The sequence below is a fragment of the Oncorhynchus keta genome, chromosome 30, assembly GCF_023373465.1.
Source record: "Oncorhynchus keta strain PuntledgeMale-10-30-2019 chromosome 30, Oket_V2, whole genome shotgun sequence".
In the NCBI taxonomy this organism is placed as follows: domain Eukaryota; kingdom Metazoa; phylum Chordata; class Actinopteri; order Salmoniformes; family Salmonidae; genus Oncorhynchus; species Oncorhynchus keta.
The window spans coordinates 37,264,056-37,280,743 of record NC_068450.1 but is presented as its reverse complement, the minus strand read 5'-3'; the positions used below and the strand labels follow the sequence as shown (position 1 = coordinate 37,280,743).

Below are 16,688 nucleotides of genomic sequence, written 5' to 3'. Positions count from 1 at the left end.
AAGACATCTAGGCCAGTGTTAATTTTTATGCAAAATGATATTACACAGAATCTACTGGTATATAACATTGTATTATTTTCAACTCGAGAGAAGCATGAGCTGTAAAAAATAAAATTAAAAAGCCAGCATGATTCAAACAATACAAACAAGATGATATTTACATATCACTACAGTTTAAACTTGATTCGTTTCTCTATTTGTGGGGCTTATTTGAAAAAGTAGTTTGAATTAGATGTCATTCACTGAAGCCCGTTCTTCACCCGTTGGCACACGGAGGATTTTCAGAATGTTGCCTTGCCATTGGGACTTGATGGTACAAAGTCCCCTGCTTGTATAGTGCCTCACCTATTTATGTCAGACATAAAACCATGCTAGATACAGTGGATGATGTAGCTACGTGGGGATTTAGACAAGATTACACTGGAGGGCGTTTTCCTCTGTGACAGTTTGACGGTACTGCTGTTGGGGTGTGTTATTTTTGTATAGGGCGTAAAAACGGTGACCCAGTGTAGATCTGTTCCTTCCTCCTCTGTACTGCTATGCGAAGCTCCTGATGCAGATCTTTAGGTTCGGGGTCTGGAGAGTAGAGACCGACAGAAGAGAAGTTTAAAATACAAGTCTGGGACTTCACCCACATCGATTGTAAACACACTGATGCTCTGAAGCTTACTGAGACACACCTGATATGTCATCTGCGTCCTGATATTCATTCCCTGCCTCCGTGGCTTTGGTTGGAATTAGGGGTATGGGATAGGAGGGAGGGATGTCCCCCGCCGGGGACTGTGTGTGGATCATCGGTGCCACTCTTGCCCTCGGGACTGTTTTGGATGGCAAAGTGGGCTTTTCGGGTGGCAGCTCTGATGGGCACAAGTTACACTGTATGATACAGGAGAAATGATATGATAGTTATGGGGATAGGTTTAGCCTTACGTGGTGAACAATGTTCCCTTTAAACTGTGTGTGTGTCCCAGGGGAGCTGCACAGAAGAAATATCAGTCTGCGCAGAGAAGCACGAGATTGAACTTTACTCAACTTTCTAGATTTCCCCCCTTATTTAATCAACATTGGCCTGTACTATGATCGAATCAATGCAGTAATGGCCACTTTCAATGCAACATACCAAAACAAAATGAACGATGCTAAACTTACTATACAAAACTAACTACGGTATGCAAGAGATTTTGTTGTAGGCAGAACGCACCGGAGTTGGATTCTATTGCAATGACAGGCACAACTCAGCTGGTACTCTACACAGACGGGTGCGCTGTAACCAATCAGAGATGCAGTAGGCCTGTATTCAAATAGGCCATTGCCATATATGGATCTGTGCCATTCACTTTTTACTGGACTGTGTTTACAGCATGAACGGTTCTGAGTAGATTTGCTTGTTTTGAGATCAAAGTGAGAGCTGCATGTAACCACGTGCACATTTATTCATATCCCTTGCTAGTTAGTGAGTTCTTAGCCCACTTAGATAATTTGTAAGTCAGCAATGGTGGAGTGATTGCTTCTTACTACAAGAGCACAAAATATGTACATTTCTAGACATCTTTGAAAAGCAAGTCAGGTAAAGAGCTTTTTTTGTCTTAAAGAGGCAGTGTTGTATTTTGAGACAGGCTTGAATAAGATAAATATCCAATAGGCAGAGGGTAGCATAATTTATCTGATTTTCTGTAATAATGGTATTGGAATAATTATACATTGTATTTTGTAAAGTGGTTTGTTTGCATCAAACACAACATTTGCAGTCACCTTGTCTGAAGTAAAAGTGGATTAACAGGTTAATGTTAAACCCTACATATTTTTTTCAAAAGTCTCATGGAATGTAGGCCTACATTGAACACCACACATTGGCTGCTACTGTAGGCTGAATGATAGAACCGCTATTTCCATGGCAAAATGTTATGGGATCCATTTTCTCCATTGTTTTTGATGGTAGGCCACTCTGGTAGGCCTACCTTTTGATCAAATAGCCACAGTAGCCTAGTTGACCACTGTCTAAAACTGTAAATTAAAGCGGGTACAGCCTCTGTGTTCACAGTGAACGCACCCTGGAAGTTGCACAGAATTTTCACAACATTCAAGTTTGCGCTCAGCAGACCTGAAATTTGCTCAGTGCTGAAATGTTTTTGAGGGAGCAAAGGTGGTGAATAAAGTTATTTACGGAGTTATGATGCTCTCTCACCAATGCAGGTGTCGTAGGTCTGCGGAACCAGGTATGGTTGCAGACGGAACTCTGTCTCCATCAGGAAGTGGTCTAGCACCGCCGCCAGGGAAGGGACAGTCACCTGATGAAACAGAGATGCATTAGGAAGTTACCTCATATTGGAGGCAGGCATACGACAAACATGTCATTTCACAAAAAACAACTTGACAGACTCAAGGCACTGAGCTTATATGGAGTGTCGTCTTTCATATCAGTGCTATGTTTTGAGCCCATCCTGATAGGATGAGAGTCCGGCTGGAGGAGCAGGACTCACCGGGGAATTGAGTTCTATGACGAATCCTGTGTCTATGGAAAGCACTTTGTAGCTCTTCATCACCGGGCCACTGAAAGATAGAAAGAGTCCGGTGAGTCTTAAGTACTTAATGTCTCCTCCCTACTCCCTCAACCACAGACACTGTTTTCTTAGAGGGTAAGGCTGCTGTTGTCAATACAGGTTTGTTTCGTGGACGGTGAAATACTTGAGGTCTGTAAGTAACAGGAGTTACAGGGTGTTGGTGTCTGTGGTTAAAGGTCAGGCTTCGGGGGTAAGGTGTTAAAGCTCAAGACCTGGGGTTGTCCTGTCTCAAGGTGATGGCGTAGTTAGTGTTGTCGGTCGAGGGACGGAGGATGATGTTGCCGTACTCTGTGTTCTCTTTCAACATCTTCTCTGCCTTCTGACGAGACACGGGGAAGAAACAGCTGGAGGGAGGAGGAGAAAAGAGGCTGAGAGGAGACTGGGAGAGAACAATACATTTTAATATAAAAAAAGTAACCGAAACACGACTACTCACAGGGGGATTCCATTGAGGGTGTTGTCATGTGTGTTGCCTGGGGAGGAGGAGGGATGGATAGGGTAGGTGGTGGTAAGCAGAGGAGAACAGGCGGCCTGTCTCTTCTGCTCCTCAGACAGAACCTCTTCCAGCCTCAGTATCTGACCTGGGAGCAGCTGCAGCTTACTGGGGATCTCCCTCTGCAGGGCACATCATCAGTATCATCATCCACAAAAGATGCATAATACTAAGGTTTATATTTTTTCTCTCTGCCTGTAATCACGCACCAGTGAAAAAAATTGCAAGCTTGCTTTGCTCTTTAGTTTAATCTGGAAATGCTCTCTTGATACTTGCCTCCAAGGAATGTGGGTCAAAATAAGTATTTAACGGTGACAGTGTGTGTGTTATACTTACAGTGGCCACAGTCATGATGAAACCTCTCCACTCCTCTCCTGTGTTGGGGTTATCCACCTACATCAGATATCAACAGTTATTACTCCTGCCCCAGATGCCTGTTATGGCTGCACTATTGCACAACACATTTTATATGACTATTTGCCAGTAAGACATTATGTATAGTAGTGTCAGCAATATGACTGAATGTAACATAAATTACCTTAAGCTGCACTTCCTCATTGGACAGGGTGAGAGTGTAGATGGTCGACCTGTTCTTTTGATAGGGAGCATCCATCACCATCGACTTCAACATCTGAAGGTCCAGTTTCTCTGAGTACTGACAGGAAATTGCGTATACGATTAGTCAAGCCATAGATCGATTCCAATACTTGATTCAAATATAATAAAACTGAGAGATTAGATGAATGCAGCTATTCTCTTACTGTGTCGTGCATCTGGTCTGTGTACAGAAAGATTGTAGATCCACGGAGCTCTCCATAACATTTCTTGAAGTCCTGGAAATTGTCAAACCAGAATCAAAAGGAAGTCCACTACTCTATACGAGCAGAGACATGCCCAACAGCTTTACTTGATACAGTAAACATACCTAATTCTAAATCTAACTTTGATAAATTCACTATCATTTTCATTCTCTCCTCTCTCCCTCGTGCTTAGTCTGTCATTCTCTCTCTACGATTCCTTATTCCCACTCCACCATTCTCTACCTCCTTACTTTCTCTCCAGTGTATTTCTTCAGCAGGTGTCCGGAATAGTACAGAGGTAGAGCTGTGATGGTGTCCCTCCTCTTGTACACCCCTACAGGAGATTCTGCCATGATCCTACTTATTCCCAGGTTCAAGTCAGGTCAGTTCGTTCTAGTTCAGTTCACTATAACCCAGACCAATTGGGTCCCTGAGATAGCCCTCTGTGACCCAGTCCACCACTGGAACGATTCACTCAACTTTTACTCCTGCAGAATCATTTTGTGTGATTCTTTGATTTAGCTTATCGTCTCCTCTCTCCCTCAGTCCTCGGTCAGTATAGGGACTGAGGAAGCAGTGTAGTGGCTTACTGAGGGAAATGTACCACCACTAGGTAGGTCGCCCTTTAGCACTTTGACCCGGGACTGACACGCGCAAGCGCCTGCACGCGCACACACACACACATATATACACACATACACACGCACCAGCATACTCACTTTCCTTTTGCTTTATTTTTTTAGAAGTGTGCTTTATGTTGGACTGTTTCCCAAAATTGACTTTGTTTTTCCGGATGTATCGCCTAAAGACCACTGCCCTCAATGAGTATACAAACCAGTTCTTCCCATTAACAATATAGAATTGTAATTAAACCGTTGGGGGGAAATACACAACTGGATAGATCGAGATCATGTCATTAGATGAGCACATGACTGACTGTGTTCCTCAAACTGCGCTCTTCCCAGAAGTCATGTCCACCTTTGGGAGATTGCAGACAAAGAACATCCTGAATCTCTGACACGTTTGGAAATGTATCACCCATCAGACCAACCAAACCAGCTTTGCTCCCCTCTCCAACTCCTCCCAAACTGCGGCCAGATCCATTTTATAAACCAATATTAAAAGTGTTATCGAACTAGATTTAAAAGTGTTATGTTCTATAATCCTGACCTTATTTCCCATATCTCTTTAATATTGCCCAGCACGATGGTCTCTCTCTGCCTGGACTTATCTGGACACTAGTATCTATACAATCTGGTACGACGAAGGGTGGGGGTGTGTGTCTTTTTGTCAACAACGTGGCGCGTGATGTCTAATATTAAAAAAGTCTTGAGGTATTGCTTGCCTGAGGTAGAGTACCTTACGATAAGCTGTAGACCACACTGTCTACGAAGAGAGTTCTCATCTATATTATTATACTAAGACCTCACTCAACCAACTCTATAAGGCCATTAGCAAACAAGGAAATGTTCATCCAGAAGCGACGCTCCTAGTGTCCGGGGACTTTAATGGAGGCAAACTTAAATCAGTTTTACAACATTTTCACCAGCATGTCACCTGTGCAACCAGAGGTAAAAAAAAATATAGACAACCTTTACTCCACACACAGAGATGCATACAAAGCTCTCCCTCGCCCTCCATTTGACAAATCTGACCATAATTCGATCCTCCTGATTCCTGCTTACAAGCAAAAACTAAAACAGGAAGAACCAGTGACTCGGTCAATAAAAAGTGGTCAGATGAGGTAGATGCTACGCTACAGGGCTATTTTGTTAGCACAGACTGGAATATATTCCGGGATTCATCCAATGATATTGAGGAGTATATCACCTTAGTCATCGGCTTCATCAATAAGACCGTATGTACATATCCCAACCAGAAGCCATAGATTACAGGCAACATCCGCATCGAGCTAAAGGCTAGAGCTGCCGCTTTCAAGGAGCGGGAAACTAATCTGGACACTTAGAAGAAATCCCGCTATGCCCTCAGACACACCATCAAACAAGCAAAGCATCAATACAGGATTAAGATGGAATCTTACTATGCCGGCTCCGACGCTTGTCGGATGTGTCAGGGCTTGAAAACTATTACAGGCTACAAAGGGAAACCCAGACGCGAGCTTCCTAGTGACGTGAGCCTACCAGACGAGCTAAATGCCTTTTATGCTCGCTTCGAAGCAAGCAACATTGAAGCATGCACGAGAGCACCAGCTGTTCTGAATGACTGTGTGATAACGCTCTCGGTAGCCAAAACCTTTAAACAGGTCAACATTCCCATGGGAGCCACGGGGCCAGATGGATTACCAGGACGTGTACTTAATTTAAAGCATGCGCCGACCAACTGGCAAGTGTCTTCACTGACATTTTCAACCTCTCCCCGACTGATTCTGTAAACCTACATGTTTCAAGCCACTAGAGTCCCTGTGCCCAAGGAAGTGAAGGTAACCTGCCTAAATTATTACCGCCCCGTAGCACTCACGTCAGGAGCCATGAAGTGCTTTGAAAGGCTGGTCATGGCTCACATCAACAGCATCCTCCAGGATACCCTAGACCCACTCCAATTCTCATACCGCTCCAACAGGTCAACAGATGAAGCAATCTCTTTCGCACTCCAAACTGCCCTTTCCCACCGGGACAAAAGGAACACCTATGTGAGAATGCTATTCATTGACTACAGCTCAGCGTTCAAGTTATAAAAGTTATACAGCTGCACCACTGGTTGCATCACAGCCTGGTATGGCAACGGCTCGGTTATCTGACCGTAAGGTGCTACAGAGGGTAGCGCGTACGGCCAAGTACATCACTGGGGAACAGCTTCCTGCCATCCAGGACCTATATACTAGGTGGTGTCAGAGGAAAGCCCATAAAATTGTCAGAGAGAACCAGTCACCCAAGTCATAGACTGTTTTCTCTGCTACAGTGTACTGGAGCGCCAAGTCTAGGACCAAAAGGCTCCTTAACAGCTTCTACACCCAAGCCATAAGACTGGCCACCGGACTATTACATTGACCCCCCTAAATTTGTTTTGTACACTGCTGCTACTCATGGTTTATTATCTAAGCATAGTCACTTCACCCCTACCTACATGTACAAATGACCTCAACTAACCTGTACCCCCGCACACTGACACGGTACCGGTACCCCCTGTATATAGCCTCGTTATTGTTATGTCATTGTGTTATATTTTTGTTGTTGTATTTATTTATGAAAAACGTAGTAGTTCAAAAAAGAACTAATAATTTTATTTTCGCTTTAGTTTCTTTGGTAAATATTTTCTTAAACAATAACGCAGTTTAAGGAGAGTTAAGGGCTTGTAAGTAAACATTTCACAGTGAAGTCTACACTTGTTTTATTCAGTGGATGTGACAAATAAAGTTAGATTTGATTTGAATCCCTGCTCCTCCAGATCCTTTGGCTCCTCCTGTGAGTGTTGTGGTGGCTCACCTACACCCTATTGTCCCTGGTCTATTTGAGCGTGGGGTTTAACACGTCGTGTCACTTCCAGGTTATTGGTCTGTTGTGCAGTGTTACATACATTACATTCAACACCATTGTGTGTGCTTGTGGTTTTTCCTTGAATTCTGTATAAGATTGCAGACATCAGGCATGATATGGTGGCCGTGTGAAGTAGCCTTAGTGCTTAACATATGATGTACAGAATGTTGCCCTGGTAGTTTCTGTACCATTAAGGGCCGGCCCTGGATGCTAGGGCACCCCATGTGTTCCTTTTTTTTTTGGAACTCAGTCGGGGCCTCAACTTACTATTGAGAGAAAGAATAGTAGAATACACCAGGTGTAATTAAGAAAAATGTGGTTGTGCATCAGCAGTTTCTCTTATGTCATTCAATTAGCCATCGATGTCAGCTAACAATTTTTAGATCGGTAACTACTCTAGCCAGCTCTGTAAAGTTGTAGAATACAGACCGGGCACGTGCCCTGGGGCCCTGACCTCTAGGGGGACCCCCTTGATTTTGTTAGTCATTGTCACTCAGATATATGAACATGTCGTAAGTCATGGCAAAATGGGTAGAGCTGCAGGAAACTGCAGGTTTTCTATTCTTTCTGCCCCATGGCAAAATGTTTATAATTGCAGGAAATGTACTAAAATGTTTCTCTGCCATCAAGAGGGGTGCCACCTAAATGTTTTTTTTTTGCGAGGTGTGGGGCCCCCCAACCAAATCTATCTTACCATGGCCTGGTACCATGGACTTGTTTTTTTTAGACACTCAATCATCTTATTTGAGGTCCAGTGGAGGCCCTTAACTTTTTCCACATTCTTACATTACAGCCTTAATCTAAAATGCATGAAATTGCCCCTCCCCCCTAATCAATCTACACAGAATACCCCATAATGACAAAGCAAAAACAAGTTTAGAAATGTGTGCAAATTTATTACAAATAAAAAACTGAACGATTTAATTTATATAAGCATTCAGACCCTTTACTCAGTACATTGTTAAAGTGCCTGGGTGATTACACCCTCAGGTCTTCTTGGGTATGACACTACAAGCTTGGCACACCTGTATTTGGGGAGTTTCTCCTATTCATCTCTGCAGATCCTCTCAAGCTCTGTAATGTTTGATGGGGAGCGACCCTGCACAGCTATTTTCAGGTCTCTCCAGAGACGTTCAATCGGGTTCAAGTCTGGGCTCTGGCTGTGCCATTCAAGGAAATTCAGAGACGTGTCCCAAAGCCACACCTGCGTTGTCTTGGCTGTGTGCTTAGGGTTGTTGTCCTGTTGGAAGGTGAACCAGGATCTCTATGTAGAAAAAAATGAGGAAGGGAAGCGCTGCTAAGGTAAACAATAGTAGATTTTGGTAAAAGGGGTAAAGTGGTCATCAAAAATAAATATTGAACATGCCATACAAATTAAGGCATTTCAATTATATGAAGAGTGCCTTGGTCCTCCCCTTTCTTTTTAAAGATCTCTGTACTTTGCTCCGTTCATCTTTCCCTCGATCCTGACTAGTCAACCAGTCCCTGCTGCGGAAAAACATTCCCACAGCATGATGTTGCCACCACCATGCTTCACCATCGGGATGGTGCCAGGTTTGCTCCAGACATGACACTTGGCATTCAGGCCATAGAGTTCAATCTTGGTTTCATCAGACCAGAAAATCTTGTTTCTTGTGGTCAGAGTCCTTCGGGTGCCTCTTGGCAAGCTCCAAGCGAGCTGTCATGCCTTTTACTGAGGAGTGACTTCCATCTGGCCACTCTACCATAAAGGCCTGATTGGTGGAGTGCTGCAGAAATGGTTGTCCTTCTGGAAGGTTCTCCCATCTCCACAGAGGTACTCTGGAGCTCTGTCAGAGTGACCATCACATTCTTGGTCACCTCCCTGACCAAGGCCCTTCTCCCCCGATTGCTCAGTTTTGCCGGGCAGCCAGCTCCAGGAAGTCTTGGTGGTCTTGGTGGTTCCAAACATCTTCCATTTAGGAATGATGGAGGCCACTGTGTTCTTGGGGATCTTCAATGCTATATAAATGTTTTGGTCCCCTTCCCCAGATCTGTGCCTCGACACAATCCTGTCTCGGAGCTCCACTGACAATTCCTTTGACCTCATGGCTTGGTTTTTGCTCTGACATCTTGGTGGTCTTGGTGGTTCCAAACATCTTCCATTTAGGAATGATGGAGGCCACTGTGTTCTTGGGGATCTTCAATGCTATATAAATGTTTTGGTCCCCTTCCCCAGATCTGTGCCTCGACACAATCCTGTCTCGGAGCTCCACTGACAATTCCTTTGACCTCATGGCTTGGTTTTTGCTCTGACATGCACTGCCAACTGTGGGACCTTATTTAGACAGATGTCTGCCTTTCCAAATCATGTCCAATCAATTTAATTTACCACAGGTGGACTCCAATCAAGTTGTAGAACTATCTTAAGGATGATCAATGCAAACAGGATGCACCTGAGCTCAATTTCGAGTCTCTTTGAAAAATCTCTGAATACTTATGTAAACAAGTTTCTGTTTTTTATTTTTAATACATTTGCAAAAATGTCTAAAAAAGTATTTTCACTTTGTCATTATGGGTTGTGTGTAGATTGACGAGGAAAAAAATGTATTTAATCAACTTTTGAATAAGGTTGTAAATGTAACAAAATGTGGAAAAAGTCAAGTGATCTGAATACTTTCCGAATGCACTGTACTTCCACACTATGAGGTTGGAATAATACTGTGAAATTGTGAAAATGATGATAAGGCCCTTTTAGTGTAAAAGCTTTTTGAAAAGACTGTCTGAAATATTCACCATTTTTGGTAGGATGGAGTTTTGGCCTGCCTGGTGACATCACCAGGCGGTAAATTGGTTAATAGACCAACAAGAAAGAGAGTTCCAAACCTCTGGCAATAATAGCTAATTTTCAGTTTCCCCCTCACCACTCTGACCACTCCCAGACAGTCCTAACACAATTCTTGCTTGAGAAGCAGTTTTTGTTTCTTTTTGACAATTTTAATTTAAAATAATCACAGTAAGGTACTTAATTGTTACCCATAAATGATTTGAAACTTAGATAAAAACAGCTGCATTGGACCTTAAAGAATGGTTTTGTGTACTGTATGAATACATTGAATATAAACACAAAGTTAGGCCAATATGAGTTTTTTATCATGGGCCCAGAAATATAATTTAGAATTTATTAAAGGCATCACATCGTCCTTTGAAAAACTAAACGTTTTTGTCAAGGACAGGTCGCCTGCGGTTCAGGTGCAACTTCTCCTACCGGGACAAGTGACAGCTTCAAACCCCTCGACAGCATGTGGATGTTTTTGTTGTCCAGCCAAATGTAAGGGGTGGGGAAACCCCGGGAACATTATTACCCGAAGTCTGTCCAACACTGAAACGGTTGGTAAATCAATTTCCCATTTAGCTAAAAGTGATAGCAAGCTGGATTACCAAATTAGATAGCTAACATATTTTAAATACACTAGCTAACATATTTTAAATACACTATTTCATAACTCTCCCATTTTACATTTTTAGTGGACTTTTAACAAGCCATCGCGGTAAGTTAGCAGTACGCTACACGAGGACACTGTCAGCACAAATTAAATAGTAACGTTAAGTTACAGTTGTAAATAACACTGAATAACCTATAAGCTAACAACAAAAATCATAGACAAATAATAATAAAATAAGCTAATGATGTCAAATCAATTGATGTCAAAATCATGGAGTGCAGTAACGTCAGCTGGGTGTCTCGTTAGTTGGAATAATGTAAGCAGCTAAATTCGCGAATGCTAATGTCAGCTATAATTTACAAAAGAAGATGAGAAATGAACTTAGTTAGCTGACGTCTGTTGGAAAAATGTCAGAAGCTAAATTCACTAATGAAGTTTTTATTTAACTTGGCAAGTAATTTAAGAACAAATTCTCATTTTCAATAATGGCCTAGGAACAGTGGGTTAACTGCCTTGTTCAGGGGCAGAACGACAGATGTGTACCTCGTCAGCTCGGGGATTCGATCTTGCAACCTTTTGGTTACTAGTCAAACGCTCTAACCACTAGGCTACTTGGTCCGGTGTAAATATTAATCGTGAGATTCAAATTTCAGTTAGCATTGGGTGCGTTCGAGCGCAGTGGTCTAAGGCACTGCATTTCAGTGCTAGAGGCGTCACTACAGACCCTGGTTCAATCCCGGACTGTATCACAACTGGCCGTGATTGGGAGTCCCATAGGGCGGCATATAATTGGCCCAGCTTCGTCCAGGTTAGGGGAGGGTTTGGCAGTGGTAGGCCATCATTGTAAAATAAGAATTTGTTCTTAATTGACTTGCCTAGTTAAAGAAAGGTTAAATGTACAAAATAAAAAATTAATTATCCTACGGCCATCGCCTTGCATAGAGCTCGCCAGCTTGTAGTCCTAAAACTCAGAAATGAGTTACCTCAGGTTCGATAAACGCCTAAAATAATGTCTGATGTTAACACAGGCTTAGGAGATCTTATACGTTTTGTCCTGTGAGATAATATTTCATCAGTTAACATTAAGTTGATTAATTATGAAGCCTTTATGTGCTTTTTAAAATTATATTAATGCTTACATTCACAAAAAGTGATGTTAGCTGATGAATATTATCTCATAGAACAAAACATATCAAATCTCCTAAGCCTGTGTTTACCACAGACCTCATTTTCGGGCATTTATTAAAAAATGCCATTAATTTCCCAATAGGCTTTGTCCAACGAACCATGGCGGAGTGCCTACAAAAAGACGCCATTACTATTTATCTTTATTGTGGGAGGATCTATTGTCAACCAATCATTAGGGTTTTTGTTTGACCCACGCGAACGTGACCAGACATGACTGAAACAGGAACCAACTTTGCCACAAATGCATGCATACAGTGGCATAGTATAAATGAATGTGATATTTGACACTGTCACTGATTGTAAAATGTACACACATATGAGTTAATTTTGTGAGTGTGTGATATCGGGGTTGGAACCATGTTTATTTCGACATTATAAAGACAAAGTTGTATTAACAATGGCAACATTGCCATGTTGATCTGAGCCTTGCTGTCAGAAAACCACATTGTCAGACTTTCGGCTGTCGCAGATACATCTCCCCTGACTTTACTCCCAGTCGGTTGCTTCACCTTACCACTCAAACACGCCCTATGCCATTTCCATAGAGGGCAGGTGCTCCAGTATCTGTGTGTGTTAGAGATGAGTATGACTTGTCTCCGCTCTAACGCCCAGGAAGCTCCAATTCAAACTCCCATTAGACAGCTGTGCAAGTGTTATAATGTCAAAATACATTTGTTACACACAAAATATGGAGTTTCGCCGAGCAACTATCTTAATTTACACCCGTTACAGCCAGTATGTACTTCCAAAAAAGGTTTACATCAAATGAAGATAGTTGCTCAGCGAAACTACGTATTTTGTGCTTAACAAATGTATTTTGGCATTATAACGCTTGCAGAGCTGTCTAATGGGAGTTTGAATTGGAGCTTTCTGGGTGTTGGAGAGGAGGCAGGATGAAATGACACAGATAATGTGTTTTTCAGCCAGCAGGACAAGTTGTGGCACGTCTGCCGGTGATGGAAGTCAACGGACTGGCGAAACACAAAGCTATAATATTTACACAGCTGTAGTTTAGTTAGTTACGTTGATAGTACTGAGGTTGGTATAAAGGACCATACAAATTTGCCACATTTTGTTGACTGTGTGGTGTTGTGTTTAAAACAGGGAGATCTGTTACACCTTGCCATCAGAGTGTGATGATGATGGGCCACCAGAATGATGAGGAAGAGGGTGGTAATAAAGACAACAGATTCTACATCGAGGCCTCCAGTAGCTCAGAAGGTGAGCTGGGGTTTAGTCAGTACAAACAGTCCAGCTCACCAAGAGCTCCCCAGGCCACTGGAGGAAACTCTCCACTAGTTCTGGCCTTCCCTCTCTCGTCTGGCCGGGCTCTACGGGACGTGTCGCCACTGGACAGGAGCCCAAGCCCGAACTCCAGGCGAAGCCTCCACTCAGAGCAGGTCCTGGACCTGGAGTATGATGATGAAGTCCTAGAGGAGTGGATGATCCTGGGAGGAGAGGAGCAGGAGGGAGATGGGGACATTCAGCTCAACCTGGGGTACTGGAGCAGCAGCAGCTCAGAGTCTCATTCTGGAACAGAGGGTGAGGACCATACAGTTTAACACTTGACAGAGTTCTGCAGATGAGAGTTCCTCAGACAGAGAAAAGTTCAGCAGATGGATAATTCCACAGACTTAAGGAGTTACTCAGATGGAGTTCTATGGATGTTATATTGATTTATACCATTGTTGAATACTAGTTTCTGATTGGCTTGAAGGTTGGCTAGAGCGTGCATTATTTCCCTGTAACGCCACGGAATATCAGCACAGTAGAATTCAATGACTAGTTCATAAAAAATAAAAATAAAGGTTTACTTTTTATTTATAGTTTTTTTTTTTACACCTTTATAATTTAATGGTATCCAATTGGTAGTTACAGTCTTGTCCCATCGCTGCAACTCTCATATGACTTGGGAGAGGCACATAACCCAGCCAAGCCTCACTGCTTCTTGACACAATGCCCGCTTAACCCGGAAGCCAGCCGCACCAATGTGTCGGAGGAAACACTGTACACCTGGCGACCATGTCAGCGTGCACTGCGCCCAGTCCTCCACAGGAGTCGCTAGTGCGCGATAGGACAAGAACATCCCTGCCGGCTAAACCCTCCCCTAACCCAGACGACCCTGGGCTAATTGTGCGCCACCCCTTGGGTCTCCAGGTCGCGGCCGACAGAGCCTGGACTCGAACCAGGATCTCTAGTGACATAGCCTTAGACCACTGAGCCACTCGGGAGGCCAGCTAGTTCTTTCTTAGATGTTCTATATTTGATAATGTTGATTTTAAAACATTATAGGCATTGTTGTATTGGATTTTCATAATAGCAAGCTAGAACTGATGGTTTGGTTAGCTAAACTAGCAAGTCTGTTTGGTTACCAAGGCAACTACTTTAGATATCTAGGAAACCTGCTAGCTACTTCAGTGGATGTTGAACACATTTCTACCTGCAAATTAATACATTTATAGCAGCAAATGTGTTAAATTATTGCCGTAGTTTAAAAGGGATAATCAACTCGGGACTCTATGCATTCTATGTAAAATAATCCAACTCTGTGGAAGATCAGTTCCACTCCGCTAGCGCGTCGTTGTTTTCCATAGAACACATAGCCTCTCGTTGATTATCCTCTACGTATTTGAATGTATCCCTCGTAGAGATACATATTTGTGACACAGAGCAGCAGTATATGGATATCAATGACTTGTTTGGACACAATGGTTTGCATGTGTTATAAAGGCGCTATGCTTGTTGTCTCTCTCACAGATGAAGAACTGAATGCAAAATATGCTCTCAAACACAACTGGGCCATAATAGAGAAGGACAAGGTACTACTATCATTAGTTATCACTACTCTGGAGTTTAGGTCAGTTTCAGTCTTCATGAAGCCCTCAGGTCTCAGAGGATTGGCTTGTTCAAACGATTCTTTATCCTGTTTCTGCCCTGTTCCGGTCCTGTGAAAACCAGCCACGCCCATACCGCTATTTCAGCTCTGACCGGAGTCTCACCTGTCACAACTGCAACAAAACTGGACACCTGGCCAAGGGCTGTACCACCCCGAGGGTAAGACACACACACACACACACACACACACACAGACACACGTGCTCCAACACGGCTCACGTTGTGTTTCTCTGTAAACAGAGGCGACCCACCTGTGTGTTGTGTGGGCTCCAGGGCCATGTCCAGAGGGCCTGTCCAGGCCGGCACTGCCACAGCTGTGGGCTCCCCTCACACGGGTACCAGCCCTGCCCTGAACCCCCTTTCTGGAACCAGCACTGCCACCGCTGTGGGATGGCTGGCCACCTATCAGATGTGAGTGTGTGCGTTTATGTGTGTTTGTGTGTGTGTTTGCATGTAGCCATGAGCATGTGCAGTATGTGTTCATGTGTGTGTCTTTGTGTTGAGTTAATGTGTTCTGTGTCCTTCCCAGGCTTGTCCGGATACATGGAGACAATTCCACTTCACAGTGAGTGACCATGGAAAGGAGGGGAGGGAGGAAGGGTGAATTATTAAAATATTGGAACATGTCCCCTGACTGTTTTGTCTTCTTGCTTTAGACTCAGCAGGAGGTTCCCCTCAGGCCACACGTTGACCACACCCACAAACACTGCAGACACACCGCTCACTGCTACAACTGCTCCAGGAGAGGACACCTCGGCCATGTGAGACCATCTACATCCGGTGTCTGTCTTTCTGTTTCTCTTTCTTTCTCTGTTTGTCCTTTAAAAAATAACTTATTGTCCCTCTATTTCCCTTTCCCTCTGTATTTTTTGCTCACCCTTCCCCCCTTCTTTCAGGAGTGTACTCAGAGGAGGATGGTCAGTGGGACGTTTGCCTCGCTCCCCTACGTCTGTCACTACGACAACAAGCAGGACATCGTCAAACTGAACACCAGGATACACAGAAAAGCCAGAGGTGATGCACCACACACACACACACAAACACACACAAATGTGTCGCAGCATGTATTGTATTTGTTGTTGAATGTGTTTTGCATGCTGTCTCCAGAGCTAAGGGTGGAGGGCTTCATGCCTCTGTTAGAGCACCAGAGGACCTACGTGACACCAGGGGGCAGTAGTGAAGAGGAGCGGCCCTCCCCAGCTCCAGGGAGGAGGAGAAGCCTGGAGGGCAGGAGGAAGACGTGGCCGGAGAGACGCAGGGAGAGACGGGAGGTGAAGAAGCTGAGGAGAGAGGCCCAAGCCAGGAGGGCGGTTGGGACGACCAAATGGGGCTCAGACGAGATTGTTTACACCAGGGACCATTTTAAGAACCTCCACAGAGAACCCATACCTCCCCCTCAGAAGAAGAGACGCCGTGAGGAAAGGAGGGAGAGCAAGAGTGAGGAGAGGAGTAGGAAGGGCAGAAGTAAAGAGAGCAGTAGGAAGAATAGAGAAGCAGAGAGGTGGAAGAAAAGAGGAGGGCTGAAGCGTGGGTACCTGTACTCCCGTGATGACTTGGGACCCATGAATGATTACCTCATCTCCCCCCAAAATAGGGTGCGAATTTTATAAGAAAACAGAGATGTTGTGTTTGTATGTATTCCATTATGTTTGAATAGCTGATGAGTGTCTTGAGAATTTTAGTCACATTTTATGAACAAATGTGGGTTTTACTCTTTTTGCTAGAAATGGCTGGGTTGTGACATTGCAGGACACTGTTGGGGTATAGGAAAGGTTAAACAAGTATATATTTTTAACGTATTCACCCTACTTGAATGATTGACAAATAAAGCATTAGGCTAGGGCGATGTCTTT

At 43.7% G+C, this 16,688-nt stretch overlaps 2 protein-coding genes across 4 annotated transcripts; one reads left to right on the top strand and one right to left on the bottom strand.

Moving 5' to 3' along the window:
• Nucleotides 1–11: 11 nt before the first annotated feature.
• On the bottom strand, nucleotides 12–4,450 carry LOC118363496 (signal-transducing adaptor protein 1-like). Of its 2 annotated transcripts, XM_035744408.2 has the most exons (10): nucleotides 4,106–4,448; nucleotides 3,816–3,887; nucleotides 3,593–3,709; nucleotides 3,391–3,447; nucleotides 2,998–3,176; nucleotides 2,774–2,905; nucleotides 2,481–2,550; nucleotides 2,186–2,288; nucleotides 681–857; nucleotides 12–576 (listed from the first exon to the last, which is right to left on the bottom strand). In XM_035744408.2, exons 1-10 carry the CDS (start codon nucleotides 4,205–4,207, stop codon nucleotides 473–475), a joined length of 1,113 nt encoding a protein of 370 aa, XP_035600301.1. In that variant the 5' UTR covers nucleotides 4,208–4,448; the 3' UTR covers nucleotides 12–472. The 2 variants fall into 2 exon arrangements, with proteins under 2 accessions (XP_035600301.1, XP_035600302.1); XM_035744409.2 differs by lacking the exon at nucleotides 12–576 and having other exon boundaries at nucleotides 731–876; nucleotides 4,106–4,450.
• A 6,083-nt stretch (nucleotides 4,451–10,533) lies between these two features.
• Nucleotides 10,534–16,677, top strand: LOC118363492 (zinc finger CCHC domain-containing protein 7). 2 transcript variants are annotated; one of them, XM_035744403.2, is made up of 9 exons: nucleotides 10,534–10,696; nucleotides 13,045–13,482; nucleotides 14,698–14,759; nucleotides 14,899–14,994; nucleotides 15,076–15,246; nucleotides 15,365–15,400; nucleotides 15,492–15,596; nucleotides 15,732–15,849; nucleotides 15,943–16,677. In XM_035744403.2, exons 2-9 carry the CDS (start codon nucleotides 13,077–13,079, stop codon nucleotides 16,443–16,445), a joined length of 1,497 nt encoding a protein of 498 aa, XP_035600296.1. In that variant the 5' UTR covers nucleotides 10,534–10,696; nucleotides 13,045–13,076; the 3' UTR covers nucleotides 16,446–16,677. The 2 variants fall into 2 exon arrangements, with proteins under 2 accessions (XP_035600296.1, XP_035600295.1); XM_035744402.2 differs by lacking the exon at nucleotides 10,534–10,696 and adding an exon at nucleotides 10,705–10,857.
• The last annotated feature ends 11 nt before the right edge of the window (nucleotides 16,678–16,688 follow it).